The sequence below is a fragment of the Stegostoma tigrinum genome, chromosome 45 (genome assembly GCF_030684315.1).
Source record: "Stegostoma tigrinum isolate sSteTig4 chromosome 45, sSteTig4.hap1, whole genome shotgun sequence".
In the NCBI taxonomy this organism is placed as follows: Eukaryota; Metazoa; Chordata; class Chondrichthyes; order Orectolobiformes; family Stegostomatidae; genus Stegostoma; species Stegostoma tigrinum.
The window spans coordinates 277641-301101 of NC_081398.1; the positions used below are offsets into that span (position 1 = coordinate 277641).

General features: G+C 41.7%; 1 protein-coding gene across 7 annotated transcripts in view; it reads right to left on the bottom strand.

Moving 5' to 3' along the window:
- Nucleotides 1-584: 584 nt before the first annotated feature.
- The window catches only part of LOC125448635 (E3 ubiquitin-protein ligase RNF167-like), a 98544-nt gene continuing 75667 nt past the window's right edge, over nt 585-23461 (bottom strand). For all 7 annotated transcript variants that reach the window (XM_059642645.1, XM_059642639.1, XM_059642641.1 and 4 more), the window contains 2 exons: nt 17471-17551; nt 585-9070 (listed from right to left, as the gene is read on the bottom strand). In XM_059642645.1, coding sequence (XP_059498628.1) covers nt 8679-9070; nt 17471-17551 — 473 coding nt within the window. In that variant the 3' untranslated portion in view covers nt 585-8678. The remainder of the gene's footprint in view (nt 9071-17470; nt 17552-23461) is intronic.

Sequence of the window (23461 nt, forward strand, 5' to 3'; positions counted from 1 at the left end):
GCTTGAGCTATAGGGAGGGGCATGTATGCAATGAGCTACCAGAGGAAGTGGTGGAAGCTTATACGTAACATTCAAGAGGCATCGGGATGGGTACATGATAAGACAGGTTTAGAGGGATACAGGCCAAATACCAGCAAATTTGACTGTTAGTTTAGGATGTCTGGTCAGCATGGACAAGTTGCACCGTAGGGTCTGTTTCTGTGCTGTACAACTCTATGACTCTCTTGATACAGCCCTTCCATCAGTTCTCCCTAAACATAACCATTTCATCAGCGCTCCCTCGATACCGCCCTTCTATCAGCGCTCCCTCGATATTGAACTTCCATTAGTTCTCCCTCAATGCTGCCCTCCCATCTTTGTTCACTGGTGCCCTTCCATCATTGTGGTGGTCCCTCGATACTGCGTTTCCTTTAATGCTGTAGTCTAGACACTGGGGTGGTACCTTTACTGAAAAACCTGTAACTTATTTGCAAGAACAAAGCCATGAAGACTGGAATTTCCCCATCTGGAATGAATCTGCTAGGTTTGTATCAAATTCTGATGTAACAAATCACCTGTAAATGAACAAACAAGACCAGTTAATGTCCAGTGTTTAATGGAAAGGCTTCCATTGGGGTTTACAACTGAAATGAAACATATAACTAAAAATCACATGATTAAAACATTGAACTATCTGCAAAATATTTTAAACTGTACATGTTGAATTACTCAGCAGGGACTATGTTAAAAAGGTGAAACGCATAGACTTCTAACTTTTGGGGTGTGGCAGCAGCAACGAACGAAAACAAATCAGAACACTGGGTTTTTGTTCTCCTTTTCGGGAATTGTACTCATTATAAAGGACTCTGAAGGTATGGAATATGAAACTTCCCGGGCACTCTGGATTCAAAAAGAATTTCATCTGTATTATTTCTGGGAGGTGTGTTCAGCAGGATGAGTGAATATTCAGAAGTTGTAGAGGGCTGTGGCTCATGTATTGTTGCAAAAAGATAACTGAGTTTGTGGAAAGAATGCAAGGTAAAGCTTTTAACAGATTGATGAAGTATGGATTTTATAATGGTAACTACCAAACTGATGGAAGAGACCTGTAGTGAGGATTGCCTAGCAACAGCCTCTGAACTAAAGTTGCTATTTCTATACACACTTAGGTCTGTAAGTTGAAGACAAAGAAAAAACTTCCAAGAAACTGGCACCAAAACTAAAGATCTTTTCTCTCCCAGAAAACAGCAAACTTTACAAGGCAAGGGGCACAGATTGGTCTTCCAGTAAAGTATCTTCGGGGAATCTGAAGAAGTTCTAGAAATCCCTGTCTTTAACTGCCTCTTAACTCAGAAAGCTGAACTGTTGACTCTATTCTAAGACTGAACTCTAATGGGCTCTCACCCGAACTGGTCTGATTTGAAGATCTCATTGATTCTACCATGGTCAGCATTGTAATCTTGATAACAGGATATGCACTTGATCATAAGTTTTTCCTTTTATTTATCCGGAGTTCAGACCCACTGCAGTGTTTTTCCCATTTGCCTTTATTCCCCCCCTGTCAAATCTGTGCCATTTCTGCAGAATTGTCTTGTTTGTTGTATGATTGTGTGTGCATTGTGATTAAGGGGAGATATTCTTTAAACAAGTAGGAATTAAACTAAGTTTGTTGATGATAAATATTCTTGGTTTATTAAAGAAACCAAATGAAAGTCTCTTGACTTATAACAGTAATAAACAGAAACAAACTGACCATTTTGCTCATGGAATAAAACATTTATATTTTTGGTGCTGTAGAATTCTAGGGGCATCAGGCTGGGATCTGAATTATTGTGATCCAATTGTATTAACCTATGTCAACGGACTAGGTCAGAAGTTACATGACACCAGGTTATAGTCCAACAGGTTTATTTGAAATCACAGCGCTGCTCCTTCATCAGGTGAAGTCACCTCAAAACACAAAGCTTGTGATTTCAAATAAACCTGTTGGACTATAACCTGGCATCATGCAATTTCTGACCTTGTCCACCCCAGTCCAATGGCGGCGCCTCCAGGTTACATCAAGGGAATCTAGCTACACATTCAAAAATACTTGTTAGGTGAATTAGGGACGTGCATTTCAGGAATTAAACATGCTGACCACTCTCAAGGTCAGAGAGATACACACACAGGTGGAGACATACAACTAGGCACAGAGAAATATAAACAGAAAGACACTGCGTTATACAGTATGATACTTAAAAACAAGATATTAAAAATGTATATAAGGTTTGGATCTTTGAATTTTGAATTAGAGGCATATGAATTTTCTGTGTGTTTGGAAATGTTTAATGACTGACTGCCCAGTGGCGTTTTTGGAATCTGTAACGGAGTGTTTTTAGGATTAATGGGGTATTATTTTTAACATGTTTCAAAACCCTGAAAAATGTTGTATTTAAACAATTAGCTTAATCTATTTTATCTTCATTTATTTTGCTAAACTAACTCTTCTATTGTTAAAACTAAATCAGCAACAATGTGTGGTTATGTTTCAGTGACAGGCCACATTAAAACCAAACCAAATAAGATCTGTGAAACATTTCAATCTGGGACATTACGTGTCTAGTAATAACATCAGCAGCGACGATAACAAAACATTGGCATGCCACTTTATCTACACCCAGGACTGAATAAAAAATAAATTCTACTCAAAGAAATAGATACCTTATATCTATTAAATCTATTTCTCTTGCTACGCTCCATTTTTGCCAATTCAGGCCCATTTCTCTCCATGTTGCTAACCAAGAAGGCATTCTGCTTGGCCTCAAGCTGCTAAAAATCTCTTTAAAAACACGAAAGGGAGAGCTGAGACTGTGAATCCAGTGGCTAAAACCAAAAGCATTTTTACAGATTCGTATAAAACATCAGGAAAGATAGCAATACTACTAATAAGTGTCTAAACAGAGGCTTTGAACATAGCACAAGGCCGATAAAGATGCTGACTTGTAACTTGGAAAGGAAGTTTTAATTTTATAAGTCTGTCCATCGGGACATAAGGGCTTTTTAAAATCAGACCAACATTCTCTGCTTTGGTCTGGGTTTGTTGCGCAGCTGCCACGTTATATTTATCTGGGAATTATCAAGTTAACACTTGGAATGTTTCACAATGTCAAAGAGGGTTTTTTTTATAAATTTACATTGTTATAAGCTTGATGTAACAAATAGTTGCTTCTTATGATCGTTTGCACATGTTGCTAATTCTTCAACTTGAGGATTCTGTTCTGTAAGGGCATGAACTTGACTTTTACACAGCTAACAAGCATGTTTGCCAGGTAATTTCGGTACACTGCATGTATAAGTAGCAAACAAAATTGTAGGTTTCAAAATATCAGCGTTTTGAAATTTGTTAATTTTATTCAGAGTTGGCAGCAATGGGATGGGGAAGAAAAGGCATTCGCTTCAAATAGAAGCTGGTAGTTTGCTGTTTGACATGGAAATCTGGAGTGTTCGTGTTAATCTTGGTGGCGATAACGCTCAGCATTCTGTCCAATTTCTAGTGTTATAAATGCCATGTACAATGGGAACCCTCTTCTGCCAAAAATACCTGTAATTTACACAATAGATACTGGCTTCGCGGAGGTTTGTAACAAGATTAAGGCCCAGTGGTAGAATGGTTCAACTAAAACTGAAAGAATGGTGGATCCTGCAAATCAGAGACAAAAACAGAAGTTGCTGGAAAAGCTCAGCAGCTCTGGTAGCATCTGTGAAGAGAAATCAGAGTTAACCTTTCAGGTCTGGAGACCCTTCCTCACAATGATCTGCTGAGTTTTGTTTGTGATTGGCTGTTGAATCATTCCATCATTGTAGATAAAGAAAGTTAAACTTATTTATTACTGTTATATTAAACAGCAAATCAACTAATCAGCTCATTTCCATATAAAAATAATCCAAGACAGGCTTATGGTGCACCTAAATAACCATAAAGTGTGCTGAATAATGTGGGGTGTATGCAAAAATAGCTTTTTGGGGAATAATGCTGCGGTGACACAATAACAGAAACATGGCTTTAACGATGGTACTTCACATTCAAAGATACAAAGTGATCAGAAAAGACAGAGAAGGAGAAGGGGAACCGGTTTTAAAAAGGGCAAAGACATAAGCCACCGGACAAGTAAAAGGGGAAAATGTTGCTCGGGAGAGTGTGAGGGAGAAAAAGGAATGAATCTGCAGGAAAATCACAGCGATGTGAAAAACCTATAGAGTGCTAATATTGTGGGACTTTCAATGATCCAAATGAATTGACAGAAAAAAGTGTTTTATGGATAAGAACTTTCAAATACATTCCGATAAAGGCATAAAAAGAAGAGAACCAAGCCAGAATTCCTTGGAGGACATGGAAGATAGAGAATACAACAAAACAAAAAATAAAATGCATGTTGCACACCAAATAATTCTTCAGGCAAGAACCAGGCCAAATGCAAAAAGTTGAGGGGGAAAACAGAGGAAAGTACCGCCAAGAATTTATGAGATTAGATCAGCAGTCAGCATAAAAGGAACATAAAAATCTACTGGCACATAAACAGCAAACAGATAGTAAAGAGTAAGGTGGGTCCTATTCAGGATTCCCACTAATTTTTCTCCTTCGCTAACCTCTAAGCTGTGTGTGGCAGCAACATCCAGAACCAGAAATCAATGTTGTATATAGTATCAGCATGCTGATCACCATGATCAGATCTTTGGAGAACACTGTCCTTAATAGGACCAAAGAGGTTGATATAAGCAAAGATGCAGGTTATAATATTTAACGAGTAATTTGTACCACTGCCTACCTAGAGGAAACAGACAAATAATGGTAGAAGCAAAGATGACAGATGTTATAGATGAGGTAAGAACTGATAGACAGGATTCCCTGGAACATGCTTAGAGCAGATAGGAGGCTCGCGAAAAGATTTGTTAATATTGTCTCAGATTTGGCCAAACATTGTAATAACTGGAGAGTGCCGAATATGCTATCTTTATCCCAAAAACAGGTGAAAGGATTTTTGTGTCAACTACAGGCCAATCAATTTAGCATCGTTTGTCGATGACGTTAAAGGAACAATAACCACAGTAAAAAAAACTAGAGGCACTTGGAAAAAATGAGTTCATTGAGCAGACCCAACACAGAATTGTAAAAGGTAGCACTTGCTTTGTTACGTAATAGACTGGAGCAAAAGTAGAAATTGCTGGAGAAACTCAGGTCTCGCAACATCCGTGGGGAGAAAGCAGAGTTAATGGTTTGAGTTCAGTGGCTCTTTATCAGAACCAAATTTGAAACATTAAGTCTGCTTTTCCCCCACAGATTATGTCAGACCTGCTGAGTTTCTCAAGCAATTTATGTTTTTGTTTCAGATCTCCAGCATCTGCAGTTCTTTGTTTTATTATCAACTAATTGACTGGAGGGTTGTAGACAATTGTATTCCCTCAAGAACTGTGAAGAAGTGTATGAAGGAACAAAACTCAACATTTTCCCACAATATCAAACTTAAAAGTATGGGAGATACTGATGATAATGCCAAAAGACCGTCTAACAGGGCAGCCCAGCAGAATGAGAACACAAAGGAAAGTGGAATTTTTGACAAGGAATTGTGAGGTGAAGCACTTTGGCAGAAGGGACAGGGAGAAGCAGGGCCGACTTAATGGCACAGTTATAGAGCATGTGCACAGACAGACCTGGAATTTACATACACAGACCGTAAAGGTAAAAAGACGTACTAAGACAGAAGATAGCAAAGCATACGAAAACTTGAATTTCACTGAATCTTTATAAAAAGTTAGGCTGGAGAAGCTGGGCTGGCTCTCCTTGGACCAAAAAAGCTTGAGTGAGGATTCGATAGAAGTGGACAAGGTTCGACAAGTTTTGAGATGGCAGTTAAAGGTGTTCCCATTTGTTGAAGGCACAAGGACAAAGGGACACATATTTAACTGCTTGGGAGAGAGTTACAGGTGAGAAAGGATTTTTTTAAATGCAGGGTGATAATGACCTGGAACACATTGACAAGGATGACAGCAGTGGAGTCCATGAATGATTTTAATGGAAATTAGGTGGGTGTTTGACAGGAACAAAATTACAGCGACAGAGGATAGAACAGGAGATTGGGATTGATTGGGTCATGCCACAGAGAGCCAGCATGGACTCTCAAGCCAACTGGCCTCTGTATGATCTGGAATGACGTATTAGTTTGCAAGAATCCCTATTTCCAAACTGTTCAGATAAAAAGAGCTCAGTTTCCTTCCCAGGATTTTTCTATCAGTCCAGCAAATCAGAGGCAGCTTACCAGCAAACTGTCATAGAAACCACGTCCCATGTTGACGATGAGTGCTGCTGTATTCCAGAAAGTAAAATACTCAAAGAGCCCACAGCTACTGAGTGAAGTGTGGGAGGTAAGTAGATGAGGGTACAGAGGGTCGGATTTGTGGCTGGAATGCAATGTGAGTAGGTGAAGGGTGAGGGTGCCAGGTGATTAAAGGGGCAGATGGACCAGTTAGGTTGAAGTGCCAGAAATATGCATGATGTGATACTAGGGTGAGAGTGCAAGGTAGTCAGGTATTGTGGGTATGTGGTCAGTTTCAAAGTTATCCTGGAGTCTGAACAGGTTTTAACCATCTAACTTTTCCTGGCTAACTATTGAGTTCTGTGAAGTGGAACCATCTAAATTTTCTGCTTGAACTTAAAGTTGGGAACTCTGTCACAGAGATCTAGATGCCGGGTAAACTGCCCTTGGAAGTTAAACCTTTTTGGTGCTTAACTGCATGTTCAGTTCTTCAGAATATCTGAGGTCCTGACCAGCATTTTTCAGAACGTTTCTGATCACCAACTGTCTGAAGTTTGGGAAGTCTTGGCCCATGACTCTTAACTATCAGTCACCCAGATTCATAATTAACTTGTCTGCATTGTGGAAACTGCTGTGGAATAAAGATAGCTGCCCTCACTGTGTGACAGAGCAGTAGTGAATTTGACATATATTTGTTTAGATGATTACAAACTCTATTAAAAATTAATTATAAAATGTAATTAAACGGATTTTGAAAAGCATGGATAAGCAAGGAACATATCATTTATGAAGACTGCCAATTCCATATCACACTTGATTCTTGCTCCTGTCGAGTTTGGCATTTGATAAAAGCTGTCATTCTGATCACAATACATTCAAATTTCAGCCAATTCAAATGAAAGGAGTGCAACAGAAGACATACTCAGTACTATGCCTCAAGTTCCAGCAATGCTTGCATTATCTGTCTCTAACTCCTTCCTGAACCATATTCACAAAAAATGGAGACAAAGTGCTGTAGAAACTCAGCAGGTTGAGCAGCTGGCGCACTGGACTTGAAATGTTAACTCTGTTTCTCCCTTCACAGGTGCTGTCTCACAGGTGAGAGTCACTGAGTTTCTCCAGCGCTTTGTTGGTTCGGGTCTCCAGCATCCACAGTACACCATGCAAATGCAGCAAACAATGCAAATGCATGATGGCAGGATACAGAGAGTTTGTGGTTCTTTGTAATGTAATTGAAATCTGGAATAAATCAAATTTGATGCTATCACATAATTTGTTTCTCCTTTCCCACACAAAATACAAATAATACACCTCATGAAACCCTACAATACTACTGGGGTCAAAATGCACAGCTGAGCCAGAGGACCAATTCCTGGAATGTTCATAATTGTAGTCAGTTGCTGCAACTGATTTTCCAGTCACCTAGTGTTACTTCAGCACATTTATTGTCAGTGTGAGGAGGTAATTCAAAGTGAAAGATCAACAGGCAGCAGTCTGGAACACAGAGGTCCTGGGCATTGTCCATCATCGGTAAATGCCTCATTCTTTATAAATGAGGAAATGGTCACAAGCAGCAAAATAAACTAAAAGACTGGAGATGCAAATGCCAGACAGCTAAGACTGCGCTATTTCTATTGTCTTTGACTCTGGCTTCATTCCCCCTTTAGCGGCGCTTCTTATGCATGATCACAACTTATCAATAACTAGCTGCTCAATTAATCACACAATTGTAACAAAAGAACATTCTGATTATTAGACTTCCAAAATTTAGTATAAAAAGGGAACTATGAACATTTCAAACATTTTTGTGATCATACTGCCCACATCAGGCCAGAGTGACTTTGGGAGAAACTGCAAGTACCAGTACACATAGCCCTGTTTCGGTGTTCAGATTCCAGAGCTCTCTCCTGTACAGTTAGGGAGAATATACACCACACCAGGCTTTTATCATTGATGAGAACAGAGACTGAGGAACTGAGAGTAGCTCACTTCTAGATCGCCTGCAGATGAGGGACTGTCTACCTCCGACCAGCAAGGGCCCCAGGAAGTTGTGCTTTTTAATTTTGAGCACTTTTTACAGAAAGTGGAAGAGAAAGTTTCTTCACGGCATTTAATGAGATATCTATCACATTCTGGAGCGATTCTTTCTCTGTCCCCCACCGAATACCTTTGTTACAGGGAGTTGAAAAAGCTTGAATTCGGTTGGCATTGAGCAATATGCTCATGTGCAGATACTAAACCAGCTTGTGCTCATTGCTCATTAACAGCAGAACCTCCCCGTTCACACAAAAAATATGTATTTTAAACATTGCCCCAAAAAGTTCTAAATTAAGCCCTCTTTGAGCTGCAGTCACACAATGATTACAGTTTTACAAATAAGAGCATAGTAAGGCCCGAGGTTCCTAACTACACATTAAAAACATGCCCAGGATTGATGTTAGGCTGAGATCCAGATCCTTTAGTGAATGAAGAGTGACTTTGATTCTCCTGCTTGTGATCTGGAACTTCCTCTCTCTCAGCATAGGCAGCAATGCAACCATCCTCACTGGAATCTGATGAGTGCTCCCCTCTGTGCTGTGTGGGGGAATAGGCCATGGAGCCAAATGATTGTGTTGCAGAGGACGAAGCCGCTTGGAGAAGTGGAGTACGCTCCGACTGACGCTCATCTCCTTCAGGGTAATCTTCCACATCGGATCCCGATTCAGGATCAGCAGTTGAACGCAGAACACGTTGCTTGCAAACAGGGCAGGTCTTTTTTGTCTGTGTTAGCCAAGTGTCCACACATTTACAGTGGTATGCTGCATTTGAGGGGTAGTTGTGGTTTGGTTGGGGGTAGGGGGTCAAGGAGAGAAGAGAACACATCTTATTAAAAGGATAGGGCCTCAACTAAATCCCAAGGTGAAAAAGAATTTGTATTTAAACAGTATATTCTCAGGACATCTGAATATTCTATGGTGCATTCATTGTTAACAGGGTCAACCGATTCTAATTTACAGGCTCTTAGTCATAGCACTAAAAGGAAGCTATCCAGCCCATTATTTCTGCACCTGTTCTGTAAGTGGAACTTAACTAGCCCCATTCCCATATTGTATCTCTGTACCTGTGCTTCTAACCCTAACCCCTCTTCAGATAATAATTTCCTTTTCAACACCCCAGGTGAAATCTACCTTTACCACATTCTCAGTCAATGCATTCCAGGGCCTAATCAGTCAGCCAATGGGTGTAAATGCTCTTTTTTTAATGTCGATTCTGGTCTTCTGGCAATGGAAACTTTTATTCCTAATCTACCTGTCAAGATCCCTCAGAATTTTGAAGACTTCATCAAATGTACTCTCCAACTTGTGTGCTCCTCACCATCTCTTTCTTAGAGTGATCCCCTTTAAAAATTCTGTCCTGAAAGGGTAACCACTAATTTTAAAACCATGGACTAGTTCTGGACTCGTCCCATAACAGGAAACATCCTTTCGACAATGACAGTCTGGACAAGGTACATGTGGGATTCGTCAGAGAGCAGGTGACTGAAAACTCCTTCAATTTTAATAAAAAGATGTTTGTCTAAAAGAGGGGGCGTAGCACTACTAATCAGAGAGTGTATCACAGCTGCAGAAGCTTCCATTGTCGAGGAAGATCTGCCTACTGAGTCAGTATGGGTGGAAATTGGGAACAGCAAGGGAGTAGTCACCTCGTTAGGGGTTTACTACAGGCCCCCCAATAGCAGCAGGGAGATTGAAGAAAGCTTAGGTCGACAGATTTTGGAAAAGTGCGGACGTGGTAGGGTTGTTGTAATGGGTGACTTTAACTTTCCTAATATTGATTGGAACCTCCTTAGAGCAGAAGATTTGAATGGAGCTGTTTTTGTAAGGTGTGTTTAGGAGGGTTTCCTAACTCAGTACGTTGACAGGCCGACGATGGGAGAGCCCATTCTAGACTTGGTGCTCGGAAACGAGCCGGGGCAGGTATCAGATCTTGTGGCGGGAGAGCATTTTGGTGATAGTGACCATAACTGCCTCACATTCTACATAGCTATGGAGAGGGAGAGGATTAGGCAAAATGGGACGATATTTAATTGGGGAAGAGGAAACTATGATGCGATTAGACATCAGTTAGGAAGCATGGACTGGGAGCAATTGTTCCACGGTAAAGGCACTATAGACATGTGGAGACTGTTTAAGGAACAGTTGTTGCGAGTGATGAATAAATATGTCCCTCTGAGACAGGCAAGAAGGGGTAAGATAAAGGAACCTTGGATGACGAGAGCAGTGGAGCTTCGCGTCAAAAGGAAGAAGGTAGCTTACATAAGGTGGAGGAAGCTAGGGTCAAGCTCAGCTCTACAGAATTACAGGCAGGTGTGGAAGGAGCTCAAAAATGGTCTGAGGAGAACCAGGAGGGTTCTTGGCAGCTTGGCAGAACAGATTAGGGAGAACACAAAGGCATTTTACACTTATGTGAGGAATAAGAGAATGGTCAAAGAAAGAGTAGGGCCGATTAGGGATAGCATAGGGAACTTGTGTGTGGAGTCTGAGGAGGTAGGGGAAGCCCTAAATGAGTTTTTTGCTTGTCTTTACGAAAGAAACGAACTTTGTAGTGAATGAAACCTTTGCAGAGCAGGTGTGCATGCTGGAATGGATAGAGATAGAGGAAGCTGATGTGCTGAAAATTTTGTCAAACATTAAGATTGACAAGTCGCCAGGCCCGGACCAGATTTGTCCTCGGCTGCTTTGGGAAACGAGAAATGCAATTGCTTCGCCACTTGCGAAGATCTTTGCATCCTTGCTCTCCACTGGAGTCGTACCTGAGGACTGGAGAGAGGCAAATGTAATTCCTCTCTTCAAGAGAGGAAATAGGGAAATCCCCGGCAATTACAGACCAGTAAGTCTCACGTCTGTCGTCTGCAAGGTGTTAGAAAGGATTCTGAGGGATAGGATTTATGACCATCTGGAAGAGCGTGGCTTGATTAAATGCAGTCAACACGGCTTTGAGAGGGGCAGGTCATGCCTCACAAACCTTATCGAGTTCTTTGAGGATGTGACTAGAAAAGTTGATGAGGGTCGAGCTGTGGATGTGGTGTATATGGACTTCAGCAAGGCATTTGATAAGGTTCCCCATGGTAGGCTCATTCAGAAGGTCAGGAGGAATGGGATACAGGGGAACTTAGCTGCCTGGATACAGAATTGGCTGGCCAACAGAAGACAGCGAGTGGTAGTAGAAGGAAAATGTTCTGCCTGGAAGTCAGTGGTGAGTGGTGTTCCACAGGGCTCTGTCCTTGGGCCTCTACTGTTTGTAATTTTTATTAATGACTTGGATGAGGGGATTAAAGGATGGGTCAGCAATTTTGCAGACAACATGAAGGATGGAGGTGTCGTTGACAGTATAGAGGGCTGTTGTAGGCTGCAGTGGGACATTGACAGGATGCAGAGATGGGCTGAGAGGTGGCAGATGGAGTTCAACCTGGATAAATGCGAGGTGGAAGGTTGAATTTGAAAGCTGAGTACAGGATTAAGGATAGGATTCTTGGCAGTGTGGAGGAACAGAGGGATCTTGGTGTGCAGATACATAGGTCCCTTAAAATGGCCACCCAAGGTGACAGGGTTGTTAAGAAAGCATATGGTTTTTTGGCTTTCATTAACAGGGGGATTGAGTTTAAGAGTCGTGAGATCTTGTTGCAGCTCTATAAAACTTTGGTTAGACCGCACTTGGAATACTGCGTCCAGTTCTGGTTGCCCTATTATAGGAAAGATGTGGATGCTTTGGAGAGGGTTCAGAGGAGGTTTACCAGGATGCTGCCTGGACTGGAGGGCTTATGTTATGAAGAGAGGTTGACTGAGCTCAGACTTTTTTCATTGGAGAAAAGGAGGAGGAGGAGAGGGGACCTAATTGAGGTATACAAGATAATGAGAGGCATAGATAGAGTTGATAGCCAAAGACTATTTCCCAGGGCAGAAATGGCTAGCACGAGGGGTCATAGTTTTAAGCTGGTTGGAGGAAAATAGAGAGGGGATGTCAGAGGCGGGTTCTTTACACAGAGAGTTGTGAGAGCATGGAATGCGTTGCCAGCAGCAGTTGTGGAAGCAAGGTCATTGGGGACATTTAAGAGACTGCTGGACATGCATATGGTCACAGAAATTTGAGGGTGCATACATGAGGATCAATGGTCGGCACAACATCGTGGGCTGAAGGGCCTGTTCTGTGCTGTACTGTTCTATGTTCTAATGTAGTTACAACTAGGAGAGTAAACGTTCAAGATCAATAAGTTTGTATTCAGTTAAGAAGAATTTACTGAATTCATTTAGAGCCAGAGTTTTTACAGCACAGAAAAAGACCCTTTGGGCCTTCAGGTCTACGCTAGTTATCACGTTTACCTGTCCTAATCCAGTTTTCTAGCATTTGGTCCACAGACTTGTAATCTATGGCATTTCAGTTCACATCTAGATTTACACCTACATTTCCATTTACATCTACACATTTTTCTTAAATGTTGTGAGGGTTCCTACTCTACTGCCCTTTTAGGCAGAGTTCCAGATATCCATCTTCTGGGTGAAAACATTCTTCCTCAAATCTCCTTGAAAATGCCTACATCTTGAAATCCTAAAACCATGGCTCCCCTACTCAGGGGAAAAGTTTATCACCCTCTATTCTGTCTGTGGTCCTCAGTACTGTGTTCACCTGGGTGAGTGCCTCAGTCTTCTGAGCTCTAATTAAAACAGTTCTTGCCCATCCAGCCTGTCTTTGTAGCTGAATCAGTCCAGCTAGGAAATGAATCTCCTCTCCATTCTCTCTAGTGCAATCACATCCTTCCTGTAGTGTAGCAACCAGATCTACACACAGCACTCCATCTGTGGCCTAAATATCATTATCTACAGCTCTATCATTACCTTTTTACACTTATATTCAATGCCTTTAATCAAGGTGAGTATCCTGTATGCCTTCCTAACAACCTTATTTCCCTGTCCTTCCACTTTCAAAGGATCTGTGGAAATGCTCACCAAGGTCCCTCTGACCCTCTGTACTTCAGAGGGTCCTAACATCCAACTCCCTCGCCTTGTTCATCCTCCCAAAAAGCATTACCTCACACTTTTCACAATTAAATTCCATTTGTCCATCTGATCAAATTGTTTATATCATCTGAGAGAATAAGGCTTTCTTCTTCACTATTTGCCATACCACCAATTTTTACATCAGTGAACTTACTGACCAAAACTCTGACATTCATGTCTAGATTATTAATGTACACAACAAACAGCATGGGATCCAGTCCTGAGTACTGTGGTACACTACTGGGCAACATCCTTTGATCAATACCTTATGCTTCCTGCCACTAAGCTTTCTTTTAATTCAGTTCAGCAGATATCAGCGTTGAATTTTGAAGTCAGGTTTAATTTCTCTCATTGGAGGAGGATTGAGGGTCTTTTGGAGAATAAGTTACTTCAGAACGGTCAAATCTGTGAAAATTCCAAACCAGAGGTGTTTAGTTAGAAATCTGGAAATTATTAGAAATCAAAGTTCTGGCTTTCAGATTTGTGGGAAGTTCATGTTGGCAGATTGAGAAAGGACTCAGAGCTGTCTCCATAACTCAGCATAAAATCAGAAGTGAGTCAGAGCCCTATGGCTTAAGGTGATAGGGGAAAGATTTAAAACGGACTTGAGGGGTGGCTTTTTCACACAGAGGATGGTGTATGAATATGACTATGAGTCACTTCAGTAAAACCCTAAAAGTGAGAGATAGGGTATAATTCTTCTGGACTGGAGTAGTGTCAGGAAACAGGGCAAAACATTACTTATTACTTCTTTGCATAATAAACTTTTGTTAAAGGAACTCAGAGGAAGCAGGTGCGAGATACTGAGATTGCACGATCACATTGAACGGTGGTGAAGGCTCGAAGAGCCAAATGGCCTACTCCTCCAACTAGTTTCTATGTGAATGTGTTTCAACACTATGTTAACCATCATTAAATTCTTAATTTCAGATATTTTATTGAATTCAAATTCCATAATCTGCCATGGTTAGATTTGAACCTAGGTCCCCAGAACATGATCTGGGTCTCTACATTAACTGGCCAATGATAATACCATCGCCTCGTTCTCCCCAACCACCCTTCTCCATTTAATGCCTGTCTCTAATGCCTGGATTCCCCCTCCAAACAGGGTTAGAAGTGAATGGAGGACATCCCACCACCAGTCCTGGCTCTTTTGATCCTATTAAGAGTTATTTCCTCTTAGAATGAGAGGGAGGGATTAAGTGAGTGGGTGGAACAACTGTTAGTGCTGATGCAGATGGGGGAAATTGGTGGCGTCCCAAGTGAGTGAGCAGGCAGTATACAGGCCACTCAGGATTAGTAAATCATCATAGTCCCAGAGAACCACGAGCTGCTCTCTCAGAACAGGAGGGGGATGGGGACGCGCTGGTAGTAACTTAGTCTGAGAGTCACTATGCTTCAGGTGAGGGGAGTGGTTGAGACTTTCATGGCAACCTCAGCTGATATGGGAAATGAACCTGTGCTAACGGTATCACTCTACATCGTAAACCAGCTGTCCAGCAAATGAGCTGATCAATCTTCCTTTCAAGGTAATGTCACCATAGTAACTGGTGACTACACGCTGCTTTTGCAATTGAGATGTGGCTGATAGTGAGTTTAACCCGAGGATTATCATGCCCGAAGTGAGGGGAGAGTTCGAGAAGGTGGGATGTTTATGGTGACCTCATTTGGTGCAGGAATTACATTGCTGGTGTCATTCTGCATCAGAAGTTAGCTGTCCAGCCAATGGGGCTGACCAACTCAAGCTCCTGCGGATAAATTCCAATGCTTACACAGGGAACCCAAAACTGTTCACAATATTCCAAACGTGGTCCGAACAGAGCTTTATTTAGCCTCAGCAGTACGTCACTGCTCTTGAACTCTAGCCCTCTTGAAATGAATCCTAACATTGCATTGTCTTCCTAATTCCAAACTGAACCTACATGTTAACCTTAACAGAATCCTGAATTAGGGCTCCTAAGTTCCTTTGTGCTTTCCCCATTTGGAAAAAAAACAATCCATGCCTTTACACTTCCTACCAAAGTGCATAACTTCACATCTCCCAATGTTATAATGCATCTTTTACTTCTTTGCCCACTCTCATAGTATGTCCAAGTCCTTCTGCTTCCACACTACCTGCCCCTCCCTATCTTTGTGTCATTTGCAAAAGTAGCAACAATGCCCTTAGTTCCTTTGTCCAGATCATTAATTTATAATGTGAATAGTTGTGCTCCCAATACTAACCTCTGTGGAATTCCTCTAGTCACCAGCTGCCATCCAGAAGGAGACGTCTTTATACCTACTCTCTGCCTTCTGCCAGTCAGCCAATGCTCTATCCATGCCAGTACCTTGCCCCTAACACCATAGGCACTTATTTAGCAGTCCCCAATGTAGCACCTTGTCAAAAAAAAACTTACTGCAAATCCAAATCAATTGCATTCACTTGCTCTGCTTTGCCTAACTTTCTTGTGATCTCTTCAAAGAAAATCTAATAGATTTGTCAGGCATGAAATCTCCACGAAGAAGCTGTAGTGACTCAGCCCTATTTTACCATGCACGTCCAAATACTTCACAATCGCATCCTTACTACTGGAGTCTAAAATCTTACCAATGACAAGGTCAGGCTAACTGGCCTATAACTGCCTGTCTTTTGCCTCCCTTCCTACTTAAACAGGGTGTTACATTAGCTATTTTACAGCACCAATGCCTCTACAATCTCCTCAGCTATCTCCTTCAGAACTCGGGTGTAATCCATCCAGTCCTGCTGCTTTAGCCCGTTCAGACTTTTTAGTTTCCCCAGCACCTTTGCTTTATTGGTGGTCACTACACTCATCTCTACCTGCTCTCTGGTATGACGCCCTAGCTCTAAGATAGATAGTCACTCGCTTTTTCAGTAGAATGCAATGTACAGAGGATACTAATTGGCAAAATATACATACACAGTACCACTTCCTTGCTAAAGGGAGGATGTCACTAAACTGGAAAAGGTGTATAAGAGATTCATAAGAATGTTACCAAGACTGGAAGGTTTGAGTTATAATGACAGGCTAGATAGGTTGAGACATATGCTGAAAGGTGGCCTTATAGAGGTTTATAAAATTATGAGGGGCATAGATAAAGTCAATAACCAAAGTCATTTCCCCAGGGTAAGGGAGTCCAACACTAGAGGGTATAGGGTTAGGGTTAGGGTTAGGGTGAGAGGGGTAAGATTTAAAAAGAGCCCAGAGGGGCAACTTATTCCACACAAAGGTGGTGCGTAAATGGAACGAGCTGCCAGAGGAAGTGCAGAGGCAGGCACAACTATAACATTTAAAAGACATTTGGTTAGATAGATAGATAGATAGATAGATAGGAAAGATTTAGAGGGATATGGGCCACACAAAGGCAACTGGAGCTAGTTCAGTTCAGGAAATCTGGTCAGCATGGATGAGTTAGTGGTAATGGAAACTGCAGATGCTGTAGAATCCAAGATAACAAAGTGTGGAGCTGGATGAACACAGCAGGCCAAGCAGCATCTCAGGAGCACTAAAGCTGACGTTTCGGGCCTAGACCCTTCATCAGAGAATGAAGAAGGGTCTAGGCCCAAAATGTCAGCTTTTGTGCTCCTGAGATGCTGCTTGGCCTGCTGTGTTCATCCAGCTCCACACTTTGGCACGGACGAGTTGGGCTGGAGGACGGGTTTCCATGTGGAATACCTCTGCGAACTCTAACAACCTGCACTGTTCTGAAATTAGTACCTCATAGCAATCAAAGCATACCCCATCCTCTTGAAGAATTCCATTCATTTTGTGATGGATGGAGTAGTGGGCTACAGATCATTTCAGACACTACATAGTCCAACAATTGTCCACCCTCTCTACATTAACATTTTTCAACTTGGGGCATCGTTTCCGTAGTTTTCACCCATCTCTTCCTTTCACCACCGAAATAATGGCGAGCAGGAAAGCAGATGGATGAGAAGGATTGGGATAGAGAACACAAGAAAGCTTTGTGTACCAAGGCAGAGTTTGATGTTGGACTTATCAAGGAAGCAGAAATGTTCCTGGTAGCTGATATCATCTGAGGTAATAGATCAAGTGTTAAAGTTGCTTTCACTGCTGTTCAGTGCACAGCTTGCTCCTGATCACCTGGACAGCTTCTGCCACCAGCAGAAAGAAGACTATATAAGTAACAGAATCAGCTTACCATGTGAGCAGGGTAATATTCGAAGTTTGTCACCCTCCTCATATTCATCCAGACAGATTGCACAAACTTCATATCCATCACCTGCATTTAAACAAAACACAGAGTAATGAACAATGAGTGATACCATTATACAGCCAGAAAGAAGTCAACGAACCCAACATTGACCTCAACCACTCTCTATGTCTTTCAATGCTTGGTTCCTCTGAAGTTAACAATCTTCTGCTTTGATAATTTATTTTGCAACTCTTCCCTTTTTGTGAAAAGGAGACTTGCATTTCTATTTCTAGCTGGCAGAGCATCTTAAAAGTCAGTGACATACTTTTGCAGTGAAATCATTTTAATGTTATGACATGCTTTATACCTAATATTGAAGGATTGTGGAAATTGGATTTATTTAAAATTCTGTGGAAATACCTGGAGTGGTTTCTTTAAAGGGTCATTGAAAAACATCATGTGGACTTTTTTTAAAAACAAGATATGCTATTAATCACATGACTGACTGACTGATTTTCTATGTGTTGACCCCTGTTGGCACAAATTTTAAACAGTGAATGGTTTGCAGAAGTGCTTTGCTGTAACTGTTTCAGTTAGAGGAAGGTCTGCTACGAACAAGCTGATTTGGATAAACACCTGCTAAGAACCAGCTCATATCTTCTATTTCTGAAAAGGAAGCCCACTTGTTGAACAAGGGTGAAATTTAATTGTTCTTTTGAAAGAGCAATTGAAAGACGACCTCAGGGTTGAATTGTAGGCGCTTGCTGTGCCTGCAAGATTTCAGAGACAATTGTGCACAACTAGTGACTGGACTTCAGATAACAAAAAATTACAGGAAAAGGTTCTAGAACATTCTACCTTTTATCCCTTCAACTTTAAGAATAACCCTTTGACCCAAAATGTTTTTCAGACAGAATCTCTGTGGAGAAAAATATAACTGAAAAGTTAATGCATGTGTTTTGGAGATATTAGAAGGATAATCATTTATATTTCTATATTATTGACTGTACACGTTAACCAATGATTGCACCTTTGTTGAACTAAGCTTTTTTTTGATAATAAATCAATAATTGTGATGACTAATAAACCTGGTTGATAGATTACTTTGTTTAAAACCCGAGATGGATACTGTTTATTTGGTCACCTTGGTAACTGGAAAAGTATTTTTTGATGTTGTGATGCATGGAGTAGTGAGACAATAGTGGCAGTACATTGCTCTAAACTCAGTCATAAGATGCAAGTTGGGGCTCACAGCTGGATATTCAGCAAGGAAGCTATTTAATTGGAAAGCCAGCTTTGAATAACTGGAAAGGAAAAGCAAATACACCACGTGTCTTGTGCATTATAATAATCAAAAGAAAGTAAGAACTCCAACCTGATGTAGGAAATCCAGCCCCAGTGCCCCTTCTGTCATCTAACATGATTATAGTTGATCGCATCTCATCCTCAACTGCACAACCCTTCAACCCATTGCTAATTAAAAATCTCTCTCCTCAAATTTATTCAAGGCTCCAATAACCACAGCACTCTATTGTAATGAATTCCACAGATTCATGACCCATTGAAGAAAGTAATTTATTGGTTGTTTTTAAATCTGCTACTCCTCATCCAAAAACTAGGATTGATTTTAGACTGCCCCACAAGGAAACATCCTCCCGACATTTATTTTGCCTTTGTCAGTTGCTAACAACTTTCTGGGGATGGAAGATTTACTCCCGAACGATTTGCAGAGAATAACCAAGGTGAGGCTAAGCGAATAGGCCAACACATTAGGGTTCGAGTTAAAAGCAGAGGCTAAGAGGGTAAACATAATCGAGTTAGTAGCACAACAACATCTGAAGCTGAAAGAATGGTACACAAACCAACTAGTGAGACAACTGAGATAGTAGGAACTGCCGATGCTGGAGAATCTGAGATAACAAGGTGTAGAGCTGGATGAACACAGCAGGCCAAGCAGCATCAAAGGAGCAGGAAGAGTGAGACAACTGATTTGGAAATATTTGAACTGCAGATGAAATAGCTTGAACAGGTAGGAGAAATGGAAATGACAAAACTCAAACTTGAAAGAAAGGCACACTGTACAACACACATTAGGGATTAATGAAACACAGTTACAGGGATTGCCTTCAACTTCTCAAAGGCTGCCTGGCACCCTGTTAACCATATCAAGTTTGCCAGCTTTTGTAACAATCTGTTACAGTGGAAGATATCTCAGTCTTCATGGCAGATGATATTTTAAACAGCCCACTGATACTAAAGAACATAGTAGTGGAAATTAATTCCTCCCCTATCACTAGAGAAACAGTAGTAGACAAACTAATGGACTAGAAGCAGGTAAGTCCCTTTACCCTGATGACTCGCATCCTAGGATTCTAAAAGAGGTGACTACCGAGATAGTGGATTAATTGGTTGAAATGCCTGATGAATCCTTAGACTCTGGAGAAGTACCATAGAACTGGAAAACTGCCAATGTGACATCCCGATTCTAAAAGGGTAAGAGGGAAAAAGCTGGTAATGATAGATCAATTAGTCTAACATTGATTGTCGGAAAAGTATTGGAATCAGTTATCAAAGGAACTAGTAGCAGAACATTTTGGAATTCATAATCTAATCAAACAGTCAGCATGGTTTCATGAAAGGGAAATTGTGTCTGACTTAAATTAAGACGCTTTCAAGGAAGACTCAGCCAGACTGGACAGAGGGGAACCAGCAGATGATGAAGGGTCTCGGCCCGAAATGTCAGCTTTCCTGCTCCTCTGATGCTGCTTGGCCTGCTGTGTTCGTACAGCTCCACACCATGTTATCTCAAACCAGTAGATGTGTTCTATTTAGACTTCCAGAAGACATCCAACAAAGGTACCTCAAAAAAGGTTAAGTCATAAGAATCCATCGTATCAGGGGTAGCATGTTGGCAAAAACAGACACCTGCCTAACTGTCAGGAAACAGCGACTGGGAATAACAGGCTCTGTTTCAGGATCTATAATCAGTGGGGATCCATCGGGGATCAGTGTTGGGGTCACAACTGTTAACAACTTATATTAGTGACTTGGAGGAAAGTCGTGAATGTTCTATCACAAATTTGTAGATTACACAAAAATAGGTGGAGAAACAAGTTGCCAAGAGGACTACAAAGGTTTAGAGACAGAGATATAGTGCTAGGTTAATTAAGTGGGCAAAAAAGTTGATAAATGGAATATAAAGTTGGAAAATGTGAAATTATGCTTCTGTTCTCCCTTCCAAAACAAATAGAGTATTATTTAAACAGAGAAAAACTGTAGAAAGCCGCAACACGAAAGGGACTTCGATGTTAGCAAGTTTTGAGAAGATTTGTAGCTCAGGTTGAAGTTCTGGATGTGAGTTTGCTCGCTGAGCTGGAAGGTTAGTTTTCCGACGTTTTGTCACCATTCTAGGTAACATCATCAGTGAGCCTCCGACGAAGCGCTGGTGTTACGTCCCGCTTTCTATTTATCTGGTTAGGTTTCCTTGGGTTTCCATATATACACCGCCCTCTGCGTGAAAAAGTTACCCCTTAGGTCCCTTTTAAATCTATACCTGCTCACATTAAGCCTATGTCCTCTGGTTTTGGACTCGCCCACAAGGAAAAAAACCTGGCTATTCACCCTACGCCCCTCATGATTTTATAAACCCCTCACCCTCCAATGCTCCAGTGAAAATAGCCCCAACCTATTTAGCCTCTCACTATAGCTCAGGCCCTTCAGATCTGGCAACATTCTCGTAAATTTTTTCTGCACCCTTTTCAGGTTTAACTTCCTTCCTATAGAATTGGATGCATTACTCCAAAAGTGACCTCAGTAATGTCCTGGACAGCTGCAAACGTGCCATCCCGACGACTTTACTTAATGTTCCGACCAATGAAGCCAAGCATGCAAAATGTTTTCTTAACCAACTGGTGTACCTGTGATTCCACTTTCAAGGAATTATGCACCTTTTCCTCTAGGTCTCATTGTTCGGCAACATCCTCAGGGCCCTGCCATTAACTGTATAAGTCCTGCCCTGGTTTGCCTTACCAAAGTGGAACATTTATGTAAATTAATCTGCCATTCCTCAGTCCATTTGGTCACCTGATCAAGGTCCTGTTGTCCTCTGATTTCCTTATGCTCTACTACACCTCTTACTTTGTCATTATCTGTAAACTTACTAACCATGCCTCCTATATACATATCCAAATCATTTATATAAAAAGTAACAAAAGGCTTAGGCAGGAAACAGAATGCTAACACAGGGACAGCAGGTATTCCAGGAGGCTAATGGAATGTTGACCCTTATATCAAGGCGTTTGGAGTACAAGAGTACACAGAGATATATTCCAGTAAGATAGGAGCGAAGTAGGGCTCCTGAGCCAGAGGCTCATCCACTTTTCTTCTCTCTTCTCCTTCTTTTACTCTTGTTGAAGAGCTCAGTCGTAGCAGCAGCACTGGTGGTGGCAAGTGAGCCAAGCACAGGCTCACGGTGATCGGCTAGTGGGCCTAGCACGGACCCGCAGTCAGCCCTGCGCTTCTGTATCGACAAGGTGGTCCTGGTATCAACTAATGCCTGCTGTGGAGGAGGCAAGTTTGGATTCCCAGTGGCATCTGTATCTAGTGCAGATTCATGGAGAAGTGGTGGAGGAGAATTCAGCCCAGAATGAGCCCTGGAAGCATCAGCAGCAGCTGCAGAGAGGATGGCCCGAAGTGAACTCCCGTTGGTGGCAGAGTTGAGTTTTGAGCTGGTGTAGTATCTGGCAGCATTGAAAGCAACTGCACTGGCAAGGTCTAGTGAGGACTTGGTGGCTGGGGCATTGGTGGAAGTAAGATGGTGCTGAACAGTGGTGATTCCTGTTCCAGCAGTGGTGGTACAGCAAAGGGGACTCGTGGTTGGCTACCAGGCCCATGATGTGGAGGTGCCAGTGTTGGACTCGGGTGGGCAAGGTCAAAAATCACATGACACCAGGTTATAGTCCAGTAGGTTAATTTGAAGACACTAGGTTTTGGAGGCTCGCTCCTTCTTCAGGTGTAGTTACAGAGGAGGTATCAAAACACAGAATTTATAAGTAAAAGATCAAAAAAAGTGTGAGGCCTTGTTTAGAATCTGTGTTTTAACCTAGAGTCAGACTGATTTTATTTCCAAAGCAGGAATTTATAAAATGGCCTGTCCACTGACTGTGTCTACCAATTGTGTGCTTTTTGAACAAAACAGAAGTATCTACAAATACAAATTCAACCAATAGATTTATATGTGTGTGTGCTTGTGTCTGTGGTTGAGTGGGTGAGGGAGAGAGACAGGGTGGTTGTGTGCAAAACTGCACTGGTACATTATCTATCTCATACGCTGCAGGCAAGGATGCCTCAGGGCTTGGTTAGATTGGCAAAACCATGCAGACACTATAACAACGGATGAATGGACACCGCGCAAAAATCGCCAGATAGGGATTCGCTCCCAGTGGGGAACACTTCAGGGGTCAAGGGCAATCGGCCTCGGATCTTCAGGTAAACATCCACCAAGGTGTTTCTTGGGATACACAACAATACAGTTGCCAAGCAGAGGCTCACAACCAAGTTCGGTACCCTTGAGGACTGCATCAACTTGGGTTCTTGTTGCACTACAGGTGACCGCACCACACTATATACACACATACATATATTCACTCACATACATATATTCACTCACATGGAGAGAGGGCGCAAGAGCGAGCGCACAGCCATATATAAAACTATGGGGTGAATTTGCACTTGCAGGTTTGTAGTTCAAAAAGCAGAGAATTATTTGTAAAAGCACAATTTGATTAGAAATAGGTGGCATGGCTCTGAGAGGGGCAGGTCATGTTTCAAAAGCCTTATGAATTCTTTGAGGATGTGACAAAACACATTGAAGAAGTTAGAGCAGTGGATGTGGTGTATATGGATTTTAGCAAGGCATTCAATAAGGTTCTCCATGGTAGTCTCATTCAGAAAGTAAGGAGGCATGGGATTCGGGGAAATTTGGCTGTCTAGACACAG